The 22859-nt window shown below is 34.7% G+C and overlaps 2 protein-coding genes across 6 annotated transcripts; both read left to right on the top strand.

Annotated features, from left to right (window-relative positions):
* The first annotated feature begins 2074 nt into the window (after window positions 1–2074).
* On the top strand, window positions 2075–9438 carry LOC102596910 (protein PAT1 homolog 1). Its single transcript, XM_006351922.2, has 5 exons — window positions 2075–2424; window positions 3664–3827; window positions 5053–5109; window positions 5779–5854; window positions 6627–9438. Exons 1-5 carry the CDS (start codon window positions 2364–2366, stop codon window positions 8717–8719), a joined length of 2451 nt encoding a protein of 816 aa, XP_006351984.1. The 5' UTR covers window positions 2075–2363; the 3' UTR covers window positions 8720–9438.
* A 156-nt stretch (window positions 9439–9594) lies between these two features.
* On the top strand, window positions 9595–19412 carry LOC102597559 (UDP-arabinose 4-epimerase 1-like). Of its 5 annotated transcripts, XM_006351924.2 has the most exons (11): window positions 13835–13853; window positions 14696–14776; window positions 15884–16011; window positions 16325–16438; window positions 16536–16643; window positions 16897–16988; window positions 17328–17469; window positions 17700–17794; window positions 18088–18217; window positions 18606–18750; window positions 18832–19412. In XM_006351924.2, exons 3-11 carry the CDS (start codon window positions 15886–15888, stop codon window positions 19047–19049), a joined length of 1170 nt encoding a protein of 389 aa, XP_006351986.1. In that variant the 5' UTR covers window positions 13835–13853; window positions 14696–14776; window positions 15884–15885; the 3' UTR covers window positions 19050–19412. The 5 variants fall into 5 exon arrangements, with proteins under 5 accessions (XP_015166227.1, XP_015166226.1, XP_006351985.1 ...); XM_015310742.1 differs by lacking the exon at window positions 14696–14776 and having other exon boundaries at window positions 13719–13853; XM_015310741.1 differs by lacking the exons at window positions 15884–16011; window positions 16325–16438; window positions 16536–16643; ... (4 more) ...; window positions 18606–18750; window positions 18832–19412 and adding exons at window positions 9595–9634; window positions 11784–12577; window positions 12666–12842; window positions 12952–13389 and having other exon boundaries at window positions 13482–13853; window positions 14696–14777.
* The last annotated feature ends 3447 nt before the right edge of the window (window positions 19413–22859 follow it).

Genomic DNA, 22859 nt, shown 5'->3' with positions numbered 1-22859 from the left:
TATTAATTTACGAAGTTAATTATCTTGCTTACATACTTGTGTTTATAATTAACTACTTGTGTTTGACATGATTAACTAGAGTTATCTTCAAGCTAAAGATTGGGAAATTAATTATCCCTTTATATCTTTTTATTTGGAATTGAAGTAACTTGAGCTTTTACAAAAATTGAAATATAATTCTTATTTTCAAATTGTTTCATAAGTATATATTTTTTAGTTTATTTACGTGTTTTATAAATATCTAAAATATTTTTATAGGTCAAAATAAGTTTAAAAATCATAAATTAGTATTGTACGATCTAGCTATTTGAAGAATACAAAGTTACGAGTTTCACGATAAATTAGTATTGTACGATCTGTTAAATATGATTTTTATTATGACTCGTTTGATATGCAGGATGAGATAAATAAGAATATTTTACGATATTAGCTATCCCACCTTATAAAAGAGATAACTAATAGTCTCATTATTCTAGTATATTCCATAAAATCACTATCCTTATCCCATCAATCAAATGTGAAGTAAAATAATCATTCACATTTCGAAATTGTTATCCTCTCATTCCACAAATCAAACACTAGTACTTGTATAATACAAAAATAATTCCCTTTCTACCCAGCAACCAAATGATTGCTAAGCCTACTTCGAACCTAAATAATTAATAGGTTAGTAATATTTAATCTTTTAGTTATTGATAAAATTTAATTTTGATTTTTGTAATATTTGAGTAAGCACTAGAGTTTTCTCATGCTTTTGGCATCGAGAACCCCTAGTGAGAGACTTGCACGATGGACTAGTTAGAATAGAATTCCAACTCAATACTTTTTGAGTGAAATTTTGAGAAGAGTTTCTCTTAACAGAATAGTAGTATACAAAGCGGTCACTAGAGAGAAGGGCCTATAACGTTCAATTGAGATGCACAATTTTAATGATTTACTTATAAATATTCACAAATTTATTATTATTTCACTACTTAATTAATATTAATTATATGTTGAGTAAAAAATGAACCGAGAAAGTATTATTAGTATCCCTCAAAGGAGAGTCATATATATATTTTTAATTTAGCTTGTCATATCAAACTTATCACATATGAATAATTTGTCCAAAACGCACATAACAGTAAATTTACAATAAAAAAAGATTTCTTCCTTCTCTCCATTATTTTTTCTTTCACTTTTTTTTTTTGATTTCGCAATCAGTGTTTAATGACCACATTAAACACCAATAAAATTCAGACCACACAATACAAGACTCATTAGTGGGTGACTGCAAGACCCATAAGGAGGTGACGCTCTCGACATACATAATCATATATCATCATATATATAAAAGAAAATCTTATGCTTGCCTACGTGACGTCACCACAAACCAGAATTCCCTTTTTAATTTATTTATTTCCAAAACCAACCTTCCCTTTTCATGAAAAGTTGTGACTTTTATGAATAGTTGCGACTTTACTGAAGAGTTGCGACTTTTATGAAAAACTGGAACTTTTATGAAAAGTTGCGACTTTAATGAAGAGTTGCGACTTTTATGAAAATTTTTGGTTGTGACCTTTCCGAAGGGTTGCAACTTTTCCAAATAGTTGTAACCTTTCCGATAAGGCACAATAAACATTTGTTCACACCACCCTTAGTTATCTATAAATAGAGACATTTCTTCTCATTTTAAAACAACAAAAATTCTGAACTTCTTTTTCACAATTAAATATTTGTGTACTTTGCTCATGTTGAGTGACTCACTGACATCATTGTTTATGTTACAGATCCTGGTATGTTTTTTTACCATAATTAATTTATGTTTATGTTATTAAGGATAAATAATAAGATGTAATAATTTTCATTTTCCTTTACATTATTAATGTTTGTTACTACATAATCTTGTACATAAGATAATATTGTGTTTTAGTTTTAATGACGAATAAGTTTAAGTATTATTTTATAAATTTCATGATATTAAATTTTCACACGAAGCACGAATAATTTTACTAATTTTCTCTATGCATAAAATTGAAAGCCCAAACCTCTAAGCTCTAATTAAAGATAAAACGATCCCACGGATACACCACGATTCACCTTTGGTGAAACAAAAAGGAAGTCTCCCGTCGCTTTCTTCCCTTACTTTCACACACGCATTTAACCAAACACGTAATGTGCATATTCACGCTAGGTCTTTCTCTCTGTATTTCTTCGAAACCCCTAAAAACCTCTGCTTTTATCTTTTTTTTTTAACCAATTAGAGGTTTTTTTTCTTTGATTCGGTGAATTCAATCTTTCTCCTTCTCCGGTCGGTGAACATATGGTTACGTTTGGTGTTTTTTTTTCTTCAATTTATTTTGTGTGATTTTTGTTAAATTATTATGGAGAGATCCGATTGCAAAGATTTCATGGACTTGTCTAACTCTTCGAGCTCCATCTCAGGTCAGCTCACTGCATTTTTCCCCTTCTTAAATGGGTTTTTTTAATAGATGATTCAGCTGGGTTTTTTTTTTGTTTTTTTAGATGGGACCCAAGTTTCATTCTTGAATTGTGTTTTTTTTTTTTGTTTAAATTGGGTTGAAGTTTGGTGGGAATGAGCTGAATGCATATATGAGATTTGTATAGCTAATTGATTAGTTTGAGATTAAGGCGAAGTTGCTATTGTTTTTTTTTTTTTTGGGTTGATTATGCTTCTGCTTGAATTTGGTTTGAGTTACTGTTTTATTCCTATCTGGGTTTCAGCTATTTCATTTCTTAAGTGAAGTTTTTGTTTGTTAAATGGGATAAGAGGAAACATATATAGAGGATTAATATAGCGATCCAACTTCATTCTTGAAGTTTGTGGGGATGAGCTGAATGCATATAGGAGATTCATATATGGAAGAGTAACCGATTCGGCTCTGCTTGGATTTCATTTGAGTTACTGTTTTATTCTATATGGGTTTCAGCTAGTTCGTTTCTTAAGTGGAAAGTGGGGGTTTAAAATGGGTGGTATAGATATAGAGGATTCATACAGAGACCCAACTAGTTCATCCTTAAATTGTGTCTTTTGGTTGAATTTAGTGAGAATGAGCTGAATGCATAAAGAAGATTCATATAGCAAATGGATTAGTTTGAGACTAAGGCGTAGTTGCTATTGTTATCCTCTTGTTTTTCTTTTCAGGCATGATGCTCTACGGGATGGATATAAGATGATTCAACTAGTTCATTTCCTAAGTGGTTTTTTTTTTCAATGAGTCAGAATTGAGGGAATATATATAGAGGATTCGGATAGCATCTCAACTAGTTCATTTTTCAATTGTGTTTTTTCTTTGGTTGAAATTTGTTGGATTGAGAGGAATGCAGATAGAAGATCTATATAGCAGCCTGATTAGTTTGAGGTTAAGGCATAGTTGCTATTGTTGTCCGCTTGTTTTTCTTTTCTGTCTTGATGCTCTTACTGAATTTCATCCAATTTACTGTTTGATTCTATCCATGTTTCGGTTGAAGAGTCCCACATCGTTCGATGAAGGAATGGCTTGGGCAATCCTCAACTCTTGAGCTAGCTAGCTTTTAGGGTTGAGTTAGGTTCATGGTCAATTTTCTTTACAGTTTCCTGTATTACATTTAAAAGAAAATCCGTGCTTTTTTTTGATGTGGAAATGGTGTATAAATTTTGACTTTTTTCCTTTGGTTAAGCAGATAGTGCTCTCTTCGATGCATCACAATATGCATTTTTTGGACGAGATTCAGGAGAGGAAGTTGAATTGGGTGGTCTAGAGGAAGAAGGAAACAATTGTGTTCCCGTGGTGGATGGTGGATTTGGTGATGATACACATGAGTACCATTTGTTTGAAAAAGATGAGGTACATCCTTCTGTTACTCTGCTTTGGATTTGAAATGAAATGTTTGCCTAATGACGGTTTGGTATTTAATGAAAAGTGTGGTCATGTAGCCACTCTTGGATATTGACATTTGTTTTTTATCTTTATATAATGAGAAAAAAGGAAATAAATAAACTTGGCATCTACACATTCTATTACCGAAAATACTAGAGATAAACTCATTTTCTTCTTTGGTTTTACTAATTATGGGCGCTCAAGTTATGAGAACTTGTAGTTAGGTCTTCTGTAGCATCTATGGTACTGAAACATTGATATCATACATATATTGCACCAGGAGCAAATTAGCATAAATTGGTCCTTGGATTTGCTACTTCATTTTCCAATCTTTGTTTCTTGTTTACTTTTGTGCTCATTGCATTTTACTTCCAATTTTATGTGAGATGACATCCTTTAGTTTCCTACTGGTGAATCAATAAAAAGAAAAATGGAAATTTTATCATTTTGTTGTCCTCTGCCCAGTTCTTTTCTTGCTTTGTCACTTAAGAGTCCTGAAACCCTTCCCATGTACTCTACAATCACGAGTCCACTATAGTCTTTCCTTTCACCATTGATCTATGAGGCTATTTGGAGGGTTAGGATGGTGGATTTAAAGTTTTGGTCCAAGTTTCCGAGCTGCAATTAAGGTTTGTGCTGGTTTGGAGAAGTGGTAGTGAGGTAATCAGCAAAGGGTGGCAGAAGGCATGGTTTTTTTAGCTTCATTCTGATTAGGTCTGTGGTACCCACGATGAATGATATTTCCTCGTTCATTAAAATTTAGGCCGACAAATGTTGATTGCTAGTACAAGTTTTAAGATTGGCGTTTAGCTCTAACTTGAGGGAAAAGAGTGCAAGTTTCCTTTTTTTTTAAATTTGGTTTTGGAATTTTATCAATGGGTTTATCTTGTTATAACTGTCGGATCTGCTGTCTCGTTGCCAATCAATAGTTTTATATTTGGAGTACTTATTGTTTTTATTTGACCCACTTTCTTCTCTTCTGGCTCAGGAGTTTCATATCACTCTCATTAAGTTGCATTTAGCTTATGTCTGATCCCTAAAAATTTTTGGTGCCATCTCTTGTGAATTTGTGCCTTTGGTGGTTTGAGCATGCTATATTTTTTATTACTTTGATAAACTGTTGACGTATTGTACTTTTCTTTGTAGTTATACCTCTTTTGCTGCCTATACTAATATACTGCTTTATTTTCAGGGATCGGCTTTGGGGTCTTTATCTGACATAGATGATCTGGCAACTACATTTTCAAAGGTTTGATCACAGTGTACCTTCTTAAGTGGTGCTGTTCATTATAATACCTGGTTATGCTATTTTATTTTATCTCTTCTTGATTCTGAATAGAAATCCGGTTAATTTTGCTCATATGTAATTTGTCGATCTCTAAGGGGTCGTTTGGTATCAGCAATAAGGATAACAATCTGGGATTATTTTATCCCGAATAACTTGCTTGCAAGCCAAACAACTTACTACTAACTAGTAAGGGTGTTGGAACTGTGGCTTGTAAATTTTATTGTAGCATCTTCTCTTAGAAATGTGAAACTATTCTGTGCTATCAATCTGATTAGTGTCCTGTCTTTGAAGGGGATAATGATTGGATAGTTGCAAAATATTGAACTTGAGGCATAGGTGAAGAGAAATAGAGCTTTTTAAGCACACTTGGAACTAATCATTTTCTTTTTCTGATTTACATAGTCTTCTAGTACTCTGAATGGCACTAAAAGGAAAGGCTGTCTCAAATGTACTTGATTTGATCATTAATATCTTAAAATTTGAAGATCCTGGTTTTGCATGGCATGCGTCTTCGATTTACCTTCCGATCTTTTCTGCATATTGCAAAGTCAAGTATGCTATAATGGTCTCGATGGTGTGACCTAACATATTAGTTTTTAAAGCTTACATGATTTTTTTTCTTTTCTCCAGTTGAACAGAAATGTCGCAGGACCTAGGCATCCAGGAATTATTGGTGATCGTGGATCAGGATCGTTTTCGAGGGAAAGTAAGTGCACATGTGGATTCATCTTTGAGTCAATATCTGATATTACTTTTTTATATTGAAAAAAATCTCTTGGGCTTTCTGCTGTATGAAATTCACTATTTTCTTGTTAATTTTATCTGATGCTACTTTGTAATAGAAATCATATTCCTTTAACACTATCTGCTCTCCTGCTTATTGGGCCACTAGTCCTCTGTAAATTTCTGAAATATCATTAAGTTTCTCTTTCTTTGTTGTCTCCAAAGTCTCTTTTTTTTTCTTGTCTTGCTCATTTATTTGTCTTGCATATTATTTTTCATTGGCAACTTGTGTATAACGAAATGTAATAGGATCTAAGTTTGGGACTTCTACACAGTTGTACTCCTTTTCTCTGCATATGTCTATGTTGCTCGGACTCTTCAAAAATGCCAACGGGTGCGTGTCGGATTTGCCAAAAGTAGTGTGTTTTTGGAGAATCCGAGACGGGTGCGGCATCAAAAGTGGAGAGTCCGCGCAACTAAGGCATATGTGTGTGACATGTGGTTATGTCTCTGCTTTGTTGTTTATCAAATGGTTGTGTTGAGCATTAAGTGGGAGAATACAAAAAGTTATTGACTTGTGCTGAAATCATCTCCTTACCATCTTTCGTCTTTTTAAAAGGAAATCTGTGAGACTCTATCTAGGAAAAATTGGATTGCCTTTGTAACATATTCCAGATTAGATCTATTGTTAATGATTGCCATACTAATGATGAGTTTCCATGTAGCTCTCTTTGATTGACCGAAATTGTTTGCAGGTTCATCGGCAGCTGAATGGGCAAAGGAAACTGATTTCCCTGATTGTTTTGATCAGCATTTGTCTGACACTGAATGTTACCAGGAAAACAAAAGATGGTCTTCACAGTCTTATTTCTCTCCTGTGCATCTGTCAGAGTCAAAACCGTTGTATAGAACATCCTCAAATCCTGAGCAACCACAACAACTTCAGCGCTTCTCAAGCGAACCCATTTTAGTGCCAAAGTCATCTTTCACTTCTCTCCCTCCTCCGGTTGGCAGATCTCTACAAGGTTCACCATACAGTCTATCACATCATCAAAGCATGCCATCTCTTGCTGCTGGACCTCAGTCTCCCTATTCAAATGCCAATCTCTCCACTTTGTCAAATCCTAATATCCATTTACCAGGCTTGTCTCATGGGCTTCATTATGGTGGAAACATGCCACAATGGATACCTCCCAGTCTTTCTCTTGATACCCGTCTGCAAAATCACTGGACTAGTCATGTGAGTCTCAGCCATGGGGATCATTCTAGACTATTAAATAGTTTATCTCCACATCAATTTCCTCAGAATGGTTTGCTATCTCCTCTGTTAATCTCTTCCCAGCAACTGCAGCAGCGAAGATTGCATCATTTAGTTCAGCCATCTTTAGCTCATTTTTCTGCACTGCCTTCCCAGTTTAATTCCTTTCCTTCTCCCGCCCACCTCGGTAAGCATGGGTTGGCTGATTTTAGAGATTCAAAATCTAAGTCATCACATAAAGGTAGACAGAATGTGCGCTTTTCTAAACTAGGCTCTGAAGGCGGTAGCCAAAAAAGTGAGAATAATGTTCCCAAGTTCAGATCTAAGTACATGACTGGTGATGAAATAGAGAGCATCCTGAAAATGCAGCATCCTGCAACACATGGCAATGATCCATATGCGGACGACTATTATTACCAAGCTCGCCTTGCAAAGAAAGCAGCTGAGTCGAGGTCAAAACATCGTTTTTGTCCAAACAAGGAGCAACCTTCTCGATCACGCAATAGTACAGACTCACAGCCTCACCTCCATGTTGATGCTAAGGGGCAAATTTCATTTTCTTCCATCCGCAGGCCTCGTCCTCTTCTTGAATATGATCCACCGGGATTTGTATGTAATGGCAGTGGTGATCAGAAGATGTCTGAGAAATCTTTGGAGCAGGAACCAATGCTTGCTGCTAGAATTACAGTAGAGGATGGTTTTTATCTTCTCCTTGAGGTTGATGACATCAATAGGCTACTTCAGTTTAGTCAGCCGCAAGATGGCGGTGTTCAGCTGAGGCGGAAGCGGCAGATTCTGTTGGAAGGCATGGCTGCCTCACTTCAGCTTGTTGACCCGCTTGGAAAAAGTGGCAGTTCAGTTGGGCTGACCCCTAAAGATGACATTGTGTTCTTATGGTTGGTGTCTCTACCAAAAGGCCGGAAACTCATTTCAAGGTATCTTCAGCTTCTTGTACCTGGTGGTGAGCTTGCAAGAATAGTTTGCATGACAATTTTTCGCCATTTAAGGTTTTTGTTTGGCGGCCTTCCACCTGATCTAGGAGCTGCTGAGACTATCACTGCACTTGCAAAAACAGTCTCTGCATGTACAAGTGGCATGGACCTTAATTTGCTTAGTGCTTGTCTAGCTGCTGTTGTTTGCTCCTCAGAGCAGCCACCTCTTCGCCCTCTTGGAAGCCCTGCTGGAGATGGAGCCTCTGTTATTCTTAAATCTGTTCTTGAAAGGGCAACTTATCTCTTGACTGATCCTCAGGCTGTTAGCAGCTTCAGCATGCCTAACCCTGCCCTTTGGCAGGCATCTTTTGATGCCTTTTTTGGTTTACTTACCAAGTATTGTTTGAGCAAGTATGACTCTATAATGCAATCGCTCGTTTCACCAGCCCAGTCAAACACAGAACTGATTGGTTCAGAAGCTGCAAGAGCTGTAAGCAGAGAAATGCCAGTCGAACTCTTACGTGCTAGTCTCCCACACACAAATGAGCACCAGAGGAAGCTGTTGTTGAATTTTGCTCAGAGGTCCATGCCTGTAACTGGATTCAATGCTCATGGTGAAAGCAGTGGACAAATAAATCCTGAATCTGTAAGCTGTTAGTGGAGATGCTAAGATGCCACAGCTGCATATAGTTCTCAAGATCACCATCTGGCTGCCTTTTTCAGAACACAACGTTGTGCTTTACCTCCATGCCAGTAGAAATGTTGAAGGCTAGAAAGAAGCAAGGGTATGTGGGGCGTCGTTTTAATGCATAAAGCTCCTCTTCCCCTTCTAACTTGTGTTTCTTTTTCTTCTTCTTTTTCCTTTCTCCCTGCCTTTTCTTTCCACGCTTCTGTCTCCTTCCTTCCCTCAACTTTTCTTCATTTTTTTTTGAAGTAAAAGTTTTGTTCTTTCCCTTTTTCCTTTCTCGTTTGTGACAAGTCTCATCTTACGTAACTGTGTATAATGTTAGAAAGTGATGGGGTTATTGGTCTCTCCTTTTAGTGTTTCTCATCCAAAGAGCTTATTTTTCATTGCTCTTCTGTAAACTTGGATTAAAGCTGGAAAGATAGGATGTACAGGCCATTTATGTGGAGTTTAGGGAGCACTCTGACTTGGCTATTTCCCCTCTCTTTATCGGGGAAGAAGGTGTTCACCTGAAGTGACGTTGGCTCATAGGACGTAATGGTAACTCTGCAGGTTTGATAGGATACATTTGCTAGACTTGAAACTTAACATGGATGATAACTGTAATAGTAATTACATGCTCTTGTTCATCGACTATTATTTTACTGTAACATTTCCCCATTTTGTTTACCGAGTTGATTTGAAAGTTGTCATCCCCCGTCAATGGTTCAGGTATGGCAATGAACATTATAGCTTTTACCAGTGTTAACATGTTGGATAAACTGTAGGTATATGTTGTCTTCTTCAGTCATCGCAATATGAAAAGGGTTGTGTATTCTAATCACTCGTCACTGTATGCGACTGAATGTCAACACCAGTTCAGTGGTATAACGACATGTCTCGTTTGATGTTAGTGCTGAATTTTTCCCAGCCAATTGAAATCGATAGTTTATGTATGTTAGTGCTGAATTTTTCCCAGCCAATCGAAATCGATAGTTTATGTATGTTAGAGCAGTGTTTCTGTGTAATGTTTTGCTTCTTAGCAATTCATGTCTATTATATGGTACACAGCATGTAAAAAAAACAGGGGCCTGTTGCTTTGAATACTAGAACTGTATAGATCAGCAACACTAATATGTTGGCTGAAAAAAGCTTTACTTTTGACTAAAGCTTTTGCCATCTTAGATGAGGTTACTTTTTTTGAGCTTTCGTTTGGTCGTAGATTTTGAGGTTGGAACTTGAAAATTTAAGTTTACGAAGTAGTGATTTTTGAAATTTGAAGTTTGTGTTTGGACATACATTTTATTTGAGAAAACTTAAAAGTCCTATGAATGGTAGTTTCGTGAGTTTTGAAACTTGAAGTTGCATTTGATAGATCCCTTATAACATTGCTTCAAAATTTGGTGGGGGAAGAAAGTTGGACAAGAAAGCATCAATTCCAACAATATCTTATTAATTTGATTATCGTTTACAAATAAAAAATTGATAATACCTAAAATTGGACCAAACAATAATCACCCTAAGCAATGAGTTGTTCAATTATTCATTCCCTCCATTTCAATTTGATTGCGTTATTTTCCTTTTTAATTCATCTTAAAAACAATCCCTTTTCTTTTTTAACAACATTTTAATTTCAACTTTTTACCTGATATATTAAGAACGAACAATTCATTCAAAACTCCTCTTTAATCTTTTAAAACTTTATATCAAATCAAAACGAGAACAGTAATAAAAGCTGCCACAACTGCGAGTCGCAGAAAGCGGTGCGCCTTGCTTTTAATAGCTTTCTCTTTCTTTCCCATTTCCTCCATTGAAGACATTTTTTTTCTGAAAAATTTTCTCCCCAAATTTCATCTTCCTCATTCACAATCAGTTTAAGCCAAAAAAAAAAAAAAAAAAACCACTTTTTTTTGGTTGAAATATTGTTCGTCCCTACGATTGTGGTGCCTCAACTCTCAACACAGCAAAAAATTCAGTTGAAATTTCAAGCTTTTTACAGGATAAAATCGATTTTTAAGGTATTTTTGCTAGCTCGAGTTGTTATTAATTTTTTTTTTCATGTAATATTGTTTAGTTAGGGTAGATCTATGATATCTGATTTTTGTAGATTTTTTTTTTTATGGTTGTGCTTGATTTTTAGTTGAAATGCATGGTCCTAGTTTGCTTTAGAATTTAATTTTCTGCTTTAAGATTACTTCTTATAAGAGGTGAACGTTTAGTTATTCAACTAATTGAGTATTAATTTTTATTTTTTAAGGAATTATTAACTTGCTTCTATGTTGGGATGGTGTTCTTAAAGCTTTGGTGAAATTTAGTAATTAGTCCAAAAAGAATATAAAGTCAATACTCTCTCCGTCATATATTAGTTGATTATCTCGTTAAAAATAGTGTTTTTAAATTGCTTTTCACTTACTAAATTAAGGTAAAATTAATTTATTAAAAATATTCATTTTACCCCTACAATTAATACTATTTGGAAGGCTAAACAAATTTAGATGTTAGAAAATTTTCTTTTTATAAGAGTTCATTAATTACATTATATCTATTTATCCAATGATATTTATTCATACTTCCTATGCTATTGAGCATATTTTTTTTTATAAATTATCTTGATGTTCATCAATATGGATAAAGGGTAAATTAGTAAAAATGATTATCTTATTTATGATTTCTTAAACACTTTATAAAATGAAAAGCGATCAACTAATATGGAACGGATTGGATATAGGAGGCCTTGTTAAACCTTTAAGTCTAAAGCACAATAAGATATAAGTGTTTGATTAAGTGCAAAATACCTAAATTGAAAATATACAACAAATAAAAAATATATACTAGGTAAAATTAAAGAAAATTTATAATATGCTATACATTCATTTATGTACTTGTCTTTACTGACTATAATCCCAAAATTAACTTTTTCTTTGATGGAGTTGAGTGTGTAAAAAAGATATCTTCACTTTTAAGAGTAAGAGAAGTAATTGAGTTTTGTATTCTCTTGTGATTATTTCTTTCTAAAATACTACTCATAATTGTGTGTCTTTAATTTTTTTGTTTATAGGTATGGATCCTCCACAGGTGACTGTACATTCTGGTCCAGAAGTTTATGATGTGCTAACGTTGCAGGCGGAACATCGATCACAAAGTGTGTGGAATGGGACCTTGAGGGGAGAGAAAGCATGTCTACATCCACGTCGTACAGATCATGAATTATGGCAACATTTGAAGCATCGTCCTTTGCATCCCCGTATTCTTGACTATTTTGGCAGGTGTGGATTTAGGGGAGTTGTAGAGGTAGGATGTGTTCCATATGACTGGGGAGTCATTACTGCACTAATTGAGAGATGGCGTCCAGAGACACATACTTTCCACATGCGTACAGGTGAGGCAACGATCACATTGCAGGATGTCGAGCTCATGTTTGGCATGTGTGTAGATGGTGACCCTTTGCTTCAAGCTGGTGCTAGAGATATCTCTGTTCAGGGGTGGCAACAGTTGATCTACGAGCTTACTGGTTGGGCACCTGATGAGAATTGCTTTACTGGCGTTAGTAGGTTGTATGTAGGTAGTTTAGTTGCATATATGGACGGCTTAGATGCTATTACAGACCAATCGACCGAGGTTAATGTACAACAAAGAGTTAGGTTGTATTTATTATGGTTGTGCGGTGGCACAATATTTCCTGATAAGTCCGGTTGTAAACTTAGTTTAGACTTTCTACTGGATATGCGGGACCTTAGCACAATGGGAACACAAGCTTGGGGAGCATCCGCATTGTCGTACCTGTACAATTGTCTATGTCGTGCTTCAATGTCCGCGGCTAGCGATGTATGTGGATTTCTTTCTTTGTTGCAGGTATTTGACTTTTCAATCATGTGGTTTTATTTGCCTCTCTTATTTTGATAGATATAATCTTTATAGTTTTAAAATTTTCTTAATGTAGGTCTGGGCTTGGGAGCGACTTATCCCGATGCAACCATCATTGCGTCCTCCAAGAGAACCTATGTCTCCACATACGGCACTTGCACGAAAGTGGACTCGTTGTAGAGTTCGCCAAAATGAGGTGCGAGGTGTGCTTGCCATTTGCAGGGATGTATTAGACAACCTAAATGATGGCCAGGTGATTTATCGTAATTTATGTTTGCTATTTGCTTTTCGATTGAGTATTTATTCGAATAGAATTGTAAAATTTGTTTAATTTATTGAATGTTTATGTTTTTCTGCTATAGTTTGTTTGGGAGCCTTATTCAGAGACTATCATTAATGGGCTCCCTGAATGGTGCCGGCGTGGCCGAGATGTTTGGATGGCACAAACGCCCTTAATTTGTGGAATCTATCGTGAGTGGCACATGGTAGACCGTGTCCTAAGACAGTTTGGTAGGGAGCAACATATTCCTGGACCATGCACTACATTTGACCACCTTCATTTCAAGCGTGACAAGCGATTTAGGGTAACACAACAAGATATACATTATTTTGAGTTTATGGCTGCTTTTTGGGCACATCGTCGAGATAACATAATTCGTGCTGAGCTATTGATTGAAGCTTCAAGGCCACGATTAGAGTACTTTGATTGGTATCACCGTCACTCGCGGATTTTTATAGGAAATCCAACCCATGATGTGGATAGAGGATATCAACACATGGCAGGCAGACATGAGGCATTGGTACGTATCGTACATTATTGTACTTGTTTGATATTTTACATGTATCTTAGACCATTGACTACGGACACGTATTATCTTTTAATTTGTTTTAGGCTCGAGGACATCAAAATTCATATAAGTTGGCTCTCAGTGTTGGGAATGATCCTACCGCGTCTGATGCAGAGAAGGTTTTGGCAGAGAAGTTCAGCCGCATTTCAGTGGAGTCTATGACTGCTGCCTCCCTGGGGACGCGGTTGAGCTTTGCTCCAGATTATACACCACCAACTGAATACGAGGAACCACCTATTGTGCCTGTTCGACGTCGTCAAAGGCAAGCTGTACATAGGGATGAGGTACGTAGTAGAGGACCTCGAGGGGGGCGAGGTCAACATCGTGTGGATCACCGATTGGTTGATGAAACGTGTACATCCATTTCATTATGGCGCGAACCTCCTATATATTGATGTGTGACTTCGCCATAATATGTGAGTATCAACATAATAACAATCATGTTGTTGTTTAAATTGAAATGATCCTCCTTATTATCATTCGTGAGACGCTAAAATAAATTAACTCTTACATGATTTTCGCCATTTTAACTTTTTTTTAAAAAAAATTAATTGTAAAACTTGTTTTTTTAAAAAAGAGTTAATTGTACATGCCTCATTTTATGTTAACTGTAATAAAGATAATAGTCATAAAACACTTCAATTCCCAGAAGACCAGGACTTCATTATGACAATTCAAAGTTGTAAAATAATTAATATTCCCTTATTTTGAGGCTTTAGATCTATTTTTGCACCATTTATTCATCATCATTCTCTTCTTTTTTTCTTGCTTTTTTTAATTTATATTTATAAAATTTGTTGAATCGCTTCTCTTGTTTATCATTTCTTTCTGGTAATTAAGGTTCTTTGTTCTCTCTTGAAGTTATTGGATCATTTTAAAAAAAGAAGATATATTCTGTATTTAGAATAATTTAGCTTTAAATTTCTCATTTTACTATATCCCTACAAATATCTCTAGTTTGTTTTAGATCATAAGTTTCAAAGGTTTGTTCGTTCTTTCTTAAAATGCATGCCCAATCAAAGTGTATCGTGTAAAATATGATGGAGGTAGTACTACGTAAAACTTTCTCATACTCTATGTTTACACTAGATCAATAAATGCAAGATAAGTGTTTTTCATACATACGTTCATTTTTTTTAACCATAGTTAGGTGGTGATGTATATTCTTGCTTTAATTTTTAACCGCTAAGGTCAATTTGCTTAGTTTGATATAAACATCGAGTCAGAATAAGTATTTACATGGTTTTTCTTGGTGCAGGTGAGTGAAGTTTTGCAAGTATGATATTTGCAATAGGAAAGCAATTGCTTTGAGTAATAGAATTTTTTTTAAGTGAAAAAAGTAAGTGAGCTCTCTCCTTTTATGTCTTTTTGTTTATTTAAAGTCAATCTTGTGAGCCTTTTGGGTTAATATTAGGAAAAAGGTTCAAATCCACTCCTCTATGGATATTTCTTAATTTTACCCTTCATTATAGTTTGGTGTTATTCATAGCATTACCATTAGCAAATCGTCTCGTATTTGCTCGACTCTAATTGAGGTCCAGAGTGTGGACCAGGTGGATAAAAGGTCCAAACGTTACCCCTCTACTTTTTATAATGGTTTAAAATTATCCTCCATTATGCTTCGGATTGGATTGGGTCAAGAGCAAATACGAGAAAATTTGCTAATGTTAAGTATAACATAGGATAGACTTTGAATGGAAACTAGACAGAAGCACAATTTGTAAAGTCAAGATCAATGGGAACGTCTGCCTGAACAAGCTCAAAATGGGAATTTCTGGCTAGTTTTGAGTTTAGGAGTTGGAGCCTTTTCCCGTAGTTTTAATAGCCTTTGGATCCTTTAAAACTAGTTTGCCTTACGACAACAACATTCATAGTGAAATCCCACAAGTGGAGTTAGGGTGGATGGAGTGTACGCAGACCTTACTAGAGAGGTTGTTTCCGAAGGATCCTTGGCTCGAGTACAACAAATCAAAGTAGGTATGGAAAAAAAAAAGTCGTGAGGAAAACATAGCAACTAGTCAAAAGAACAATAACAACATAGTGCGATAACTGAAGCACAATAAGCACAAATGATAAAGGAAATCAAAAGCAAAAACTACAACTTACAAGAATAAGGATATTACTACGACAACAACAGTCCAGTACCCTCTATCCTTCTATCCTAATTCGCGACCCACACCCTCCTAACTAGTTTTCCTTAAATGCAATAATTTGACTTTTTTTAAGTACTAGTACTGATTCAATAGCTGCAAAATGATACATATATGTGGTCATAAACCACTAGTTTCATAAATAGTATTAGTGTAATGTGGAAGAACTATCATTTATAGTATGATTCAAATGGATATAAGATGAATCACTCCAATTTCCAAGCTAAAAATCATGAAGTTTGAAGTGAAAAAATACTCGAGGAATGCTAAAGGCGCTTACACGTTTCTTTTTTCAGGCATGGATATATTGGTGGTGTACAAGAGAAGGAACAATATTACTAGAAAACTGCTCTTGGCTGCTGGAATTACTGCAATTTGTTTTCTTATATTCAGAACATCACCTGGTTTTAGTAGTTTCATGAAGGTTAAATTCTACTCGAAGTTTTCATCTTATGCATTGCATTCTCATTTACTTCTTCAACCCCAAAATTCAAATGATTTATGGTCCACACCAGTTCAAATGTTGTTTAAATGTGTGGTCATCTCATCTAAAAATTTAAACTGGTAGAGAGAACGTTAACACACTTCTATTTACTTAGTGATATCAAAACTATATTTTGCTGAAGCAGGGCTTGGTTCAAGCATACAATTTTTTCTTATGCAAATGTTTTACCTTTAGATTCTTTTTCCTTTTGATAACGACGAATCTATAGTCATTTTTCATTTTAAATTTTCAGTTTGCTCAACGCGAACCTGGTGTAACTCATGTCTTAGTTACTGGAGGAGCTGGCTTCATAGGTTCTCATGCTACCGTTCGACTCCTAAAGGATTCATACCGAGTAACTATAGTGGTAAGTTACTTAAATCATTTCAGCCGTCCCCCTCTTCACGAATCAAGTTTTGAACTTGTTTTGACATTGTGCATAATCCCGGGATTCTTTTGAACAGGACAACCTTTCGCGTGGAAACATGGGAGCTGTAAAAGTTCTTCAAGAATTGTTTCCTGAGCCAGGACGACTTCAGTTTATTTATGCAGATTTAGGAGATGCAGTAGCTGTATCCATAACGTTTTCTTTTATTCTTTCCGCATTTATCTTGATCACTTCACATCACCTTTTTACTGGTCTAATTTAGAGGCAGAGTCAGGATTTGAAGTTTATGGGCTCTGAACCTATAAACGAAACCATAGCTCGATTGAGTTACTTTTGCAATTAAATATTAATACATATTTAATGGATTTTCTAATATTGTAGCTCCACCCCTGGTCTTGATTATAGGCTGGCGTTTTCATCCTTAACCGGTAACTCAGGTTAACAAGATATTTAAACGAAATGCATTTGATGCTGTGATGCATTTTGCAGCTGTTGCATATGTTGGTGAAAGTACACAAGAGCCTCTCAGGTACTCCCCAAAATTCTGAACCTCTAACTCATATCGACTGTATAAAATCGTTCAGTTTGATGCATTTTATACTTACACCGAAAATAATGATTTCATTCTATGTGGCTCGGACTCTTCAAAATGTCAATAGGTGCATTTTTTGAGGATCTAACACGGGTACAGAAGAGTCCGAGCAACATAGATTTCATTTCAAGAACTAATCTTCCAATGCAGTTGTCTGAAAATAGTGTTCTTTTGTACCTATTGTTTCCAAGCTTGTGCATTTATGCATTCAGAAAGATCGAAATTATGAGAAACCCTTGTTATTCTTTTATAGTAATATTCTCAAGTATTTTGCAGGTATTATCACAATATCACATCGAATACATTGCTACTAGTTAAGGCAATGGCAACATATGGTGTAAAGACACTGATCTATTCGAGTACCTGTGCTACGTATGGAGAGCCTGAGAAAATGCCTATTACAGAAGAAACCCCGCAAGTCAGTAGCTGCATTCCAGTTACTTTTTAAGCAATTTATGCTAAATTGATTTTCCATATAGTAGTTTATGTGTCTATTACGAACACTTCCTTTCATGTTAACTTGGAACCACTTTTTTTTCAATTTGACACTTTTGCTGGTGCGGACTTGTGGAGTAATTGTTTGGTTATTATAATTGTAGTCGATCATTCTAGTTTTTCCGGTGTACTGACTTAACTTTGAACAATCAGGCACCGATAAATCCGTATGGAAAAGCAAAGAAAATGGCTGAAGATATCATACTGGACTTCTCAAAAACTTCTGATGTTGCTGTCATGATATTAAGGTAATTTGTGCTATCAATGATTTCTTATATTTTGCCTACGGGATTTAAATTATATATACTGACAGTATAGAATTTTCATACTATCGATGCAATTTAACTTGTTATAACAGATTCTCAGTCTATTTCTGGAAGACTTGATATAAAGAGTTACCTTCTGTTGTTGGTTACTGTTTTAAGAAAAGCTATATACTGTCAGTGCACATAGCTTAAAGTCTTTTTCCAGAAGTGTCGTATTCTAGAAAAGAAGTTTGTTTGTTTCCAATTTCTTATGATTCTTGAATCAAATAATTCAGGTATTTCAATGTAATTGGATCAGATCCTGAAGGAAGGTTAGGAGAAGCTCCTCGACCTGAATTGCGCGAGCAAGGACGGATATCTGGTGCTTGTTTTGATGCAGCCAGGGGAATAATTCCAGGGCTGAAGGTTAGAAGAACATAACATTAGTACTACTACGAATTTAACTTCCACACGCTACACTGACAACGTTAAAACGATTTTCTTCACTATCAAGTCTCCCCTGAGATAATGACGGGTAAATAACCTGGAAAATAAGACAGGTTACAAAAAATTCATTACATTGTCAAATGTGTATCACGTATGAGTAATATTCTTCTACGAGTGCACCAAAATGCTCACTGGGGTGCATGTCGGATCCTTCAAAAGTAGTAATGCATTTTTTAAGGATATGACACAGGTGTGACAACATTTTCAAAAAGTCCGAGCAACATTCCTTTGAAGCTTTCCAACTTGTTATAATGTCCTTAATATGTACCAATGTATTCTTTTCTACTATATGGTGAATTAACTACAGATAAGAGGAGTAGATTACAACACACCAGATGGAACTTGTATACGAGACTACATCGATGTGACTGACCTAATCGATGCTCATGTCAAAGCGTTAGAGCACGCAAGACCTAGCAAAGTTGGTATCTACAACGTCGGAACAGGAAGAGGTTTGCTTCCTCTGCTTTCTCTGTTTCTAAGTTAAAAGGAATCACTTGACATTTGTATGATGCTTGTTGTTACTACTACAGGTAGTTCAGTGAAACAATTCGTCGAAGCTTGTAAAAGAGCTACAGGAGTTAACATAAAGGTTGAATACCTCACTCGACGTCCAGGAGATTATGCTGAAGTATACAGTGATCCTTCTAAAATTAGACACGAATTGAATTGGATCGCGAGATACACGCTTGAAGAGAGCTTAGCAATAGCATGGAGATGGCAAAAGGCACATAGAAATGGTTACAACTAAAGTAGATAAGTTTAAGATTTGAACTCATGATTTACTTTTTTAGTTTTGAATAGATAACATTATACCTCTAGCAGACTCGGTGGTGGAGTCAGGATGTTCGTCAAGGGAAGGAGATTCTTGACCATATATATGTATACCCGCTTGCGATAACCTGGCTCCGCCCACGCCTATAGGAGGTGCAATGGCATTGGATATTCATGTGTGTTGGACTACAATGATATCATAGTTGATAGTTTGCTAGGTTTATAACTGCAAAATCTTGTGGCAAGTCCTTGTTTGTTTTTTGTTTTTTTTTACATATTCTTGTGTATCAATAGCCATTCAACAATTTACTTGATTGTCATAAGATGTATTCCTTACGTTTCATATTAGTTGTCTATTTTTTCTTCTACACGTCTCTTACAATTACTTATTAACCACTTAGAAACTTTGTTTTGTAACTTTACAAACCTGTATATACTTTCTAAAAAAAATAATTATAAAATTGTAAGTAATTTAGAACAAATATTTTTAGTAACGTGGAAAATTAATATGAGATGGAGAGAGCATTGCATTTTACTTCTGAAAGGAATGGTAATCCAATGTGTACACAGAAGACGATATTTATTTATTTGTTTAAGGAAGTTCATCATTTACAACAAGAATTGCTATACAAAACTAAAGTAATACTCCCTCCGTTCACAATTGTTTGGCAGGTATACTAAAAATAGATGTCCAAGATTAATTGTCAATTTAAACAATCAAGAAATAATTAGTCAATTTTTTCCAATTCTGCCCTTAATGATAGTGTAGTTCAATTGAAAAATTATGTGGACTTTTGGTATTCTTGGTATAGTAGGGTTATATTAGTCAAATTACACCTTGTATTAAATTTTCCTTGAGGGATGTGCATGACCTTACCGTGACAAACAATTGTGGACGGAGGGAGTATTAATTGGACATAATATATAAATGTGCTTTTTAATTTGATCTCATTTCACATATATGCCTTCTAATTTTGGGTGTGCATAAGTAGATGCACTTAAACTTGTATAAAGTTGAACAAGTAGACACATGAGTCTTACGTGACATAATACACGCAGGACATTACGTAGCACGCAAATTGCCATCCAAGTTCAACTTTATACAAGGATGTGTGTGTCTATTTGTTCAACTTTATACAAATTTAAGTGTCTATTTTTGCACATCCAAAGTTGGAGGACATAAATGTAAGCTGATGTCAAGTTAAAGTACATATTTATGTATTATGTCTATTAATTGTCACACCGCTATAGAAAAATATATGTTTCCTACAACCAACTAAGAATTTGTTCGTACACTCAACAATCGCAATAAAGACAAGTATTTACCCAAAATGTTTCTCCATCCACTTTAGCATATAGAGTCCACTCAAGTTTCAATATACTACATCTAGGGACGGGACTGATTTCAAAAGAGAGGTCTTTTTAAGCAAGTCGATAATGTCATAATTCAAATGGGTGGGGGAGGCGAGAGTCCTTCACTGCACTCACTCACTCATACCTACAACTAAAACTGCTTCTTTATCATCCTCTTATCTTAAGGGTATTCAAGTCGGTACTTGTGGATTCAGGGGCGGCATCAAGTCGGAAAAGTATTGTAGAAAGATAAAGAGTATAAAATAAATAAATCACTAGCTTTAAAATCCTTCCAAGGTAAATACCTTTGGATATTTCTCATAGTGTTTCAAAATAAGCCAAATAAGGTGCATCCTCTATGACCAATTATGTCTATGCACAAGCTATGATTTAGATTGGTTTGTTAGGTGGGATAAGAGCAATAATTTTAGGGTGTAACTTGATATTAACTTTTTTCATATTTGATTTGAGATGTTAGCTAATCTCGAGATTATTTTATCCCACTTTTATCCCACATAAAAGGTGGAATAAAATAATCTTATGGAATATCCTTTCTTATCTCATTTTGTGTACCAAGTGACCCCTTATAATCTCTCTTTTCTATATTTTTCTTGATGTTGAGAGTTGAAAAATGACTAATCGAGTACGTGGAATGGTTGAAATCCCTCTGTCATCAAATAAAAGATTTGGATTTAAAATTTTAATTTGGAATGGAGAGCCTCTTGGCAAGAAATGTGTTGCCCTCTTTCACAGTCAATGACGAAATCAAAATTTTCACTAAAGAAACTCAAAATATAAGGAAATAATTATACGAAAAAGCTAAGGAGATTCAATATCTACAATTTATACATAAACAATTAACTTCTTATATAAAGTATAATTTTCCGACGTAGAGGATTCATATAAACCTTTAACTCCGTCCTGACATTTAGTGAATCTATTCAAAAATGAATCTAAACTTAATCGAGAGAGTAAATTTCGAATATGGAATACTTAAAAATATGTTTTAAATTATCAGAGAGTTGGAAAATTTATGGAGAGTACCAAATAATTACATAGGCAGTCTGTCACATCATCAAGCAAAATCGAAAAGATTCTTCCATTTTTAATTAGTAATCTCGAATTTAAATTTTGAGAATATCAAATAATACTTTTCCAACATATTGCATCATCAAAATTTTCCTTTTTATAGACATGTAAATATAATTTCTCAAGAAAAATAATATGGATACACAATATGCCAACTGAAAAGAACATTTAGCTAATAATATATATTTAAAAAAAGAAGATATAAAGTAAATACCTTAAAGTCATGACCACAACCTTAAAATCACATACAAATTGTGACAATAGACAAACACTGTTTAGCGAAATCTTGCGTATGCCATTGCAGTAAGCATACTAATTATCCTAATATATTTTGATTCGAACAAGATAACTAATTAACTATATGGTGAAAATTAATATTTTCACCTTTTCAACTTCCTCAATTTTATTTCGAGTTTTGATTTTCTCAAATGATCATTGAACAACTCATAATAATTATATACCTCAAAAAATCATTTAAGATAATAATTACTACTTGATTGATTGACCATATGAAAAATCAACGCATTTTATTTTTAACAAAATGATATATCACTTGTGCATGGCATGGTTTTGGGCATGTCTTGGTGACAAAGAAAGTGCAACAATTTTGCTTTCAAGTTGTGCTCCATCTTGGGGCTGCAGCTGTTGATCATGTAGGTAATCACATAGTTGATCATGATTTATCTGACCATCCTATCATATAATAATAATTAGTATAGCTTCGACGTAAGAATAAAAGTTATTGTATCGTATATCGTGTGATTCAATTATCATGAATTTAAAGACATAACATAAGAAATTTATTTGAAAAATATAAATTCAAAAAATTTACATTATTAGATAATCTAAAGAATATGTACAATCATACATGTAAATTTTCTTAAAATATAGTGTTGTAATATTGAAAGTAAGACAGATGACCTTTATGGTATAAAAATTTCTTGTTGTAAAAGTTATAATATATCAGTGTGTGATTCGAAAATCATGAAAAAACCTATTTTAGAAATATAAGCTAAATTTACATATAATAAATCAGAATCGAGTTTAAGTAATATACATTTTGTATAATTTGTTTTTATTATATCCGGTCAACTAAAGTATATCTACATGCAAGCCTCGAAATATGTGATCTATCTTTTAGTTATTCAGATGAATGAAACCTATCGTAATATTTTCATAAGCATCATGCTATTACGTGTAGATCAAGAAATTCACTAAATATGTTTTATATTGTAAAATTCAAAATTCATAATATTTATATACCAGATCTTCTTCTTTTTGAGAATTAACTAATAATCTAGAAAGTCAATAGTGGTGGGGGGGGGGGGGGGGACAAAAAAAAAAA

Source organism: Solanum tuberosum, unplaced genomic scaffold (genome assembly GCF_000226075.1).
Source record: "Solanum tuberosum cultivar DM 1-3 516 R44 unplaced genomic scaffold, SolTub_3.0 scf00140, whole genome shotgun sequence".
Lineage (NCBI taxonomy): Eukaryota > Viridiplantae > Streptophyta > Magnoliopsida > Solanales > Solanaceae > Solanum > Solanum tuberosum.
Note: the sequence above shows the minus strand (reverse complement) of the source record. Positions and strands in the feature narration are given on the sequence as shown.

Coding starts and splice junctions, on each gene's coding strand:
- LOC102596910 (XM_006351922.2), top strand. CDS start 2,364: ATGGAGAGATCCGATTGCAAAGATTTCATGGACTTGTCTAACTCTTCG. Junction 2,425..3,663: donor CTCTTCGAGCTCCATCTCAG/GTCAGCTCACTG, acceptor TTGGTTAAGCAG/ATAGTGCTCTCTTCGATGCA. Junction 5,110..5,778: donor TGGCAACTACATTTTCAAAG/GTTTGATCACAG, acceptor TCTTTTCTCCAG/TTGAACAGAAATGTCGCAGG.
- LOC102597559 (XM_015310740.1), top strand. CDS start 11,786: ATGGATCCTCCACAGGTGACTGTACATTCTGGTCCAGAAGTTTATGAT. Junction 12,843..12,951: donor ACAACCTAAATGATGGCCAG/GTGATTTATCGT, acceptor TTTCTGCTATAG/TTTGTTTGGGAGCCTTATTC. Junction 13,390..13,481: donor CAGGCAGACATGAGGCATTG/GTACGTATCGTA, acceptor AATTTGTTTTAG/GCTCGAGGACATCAAAATTC.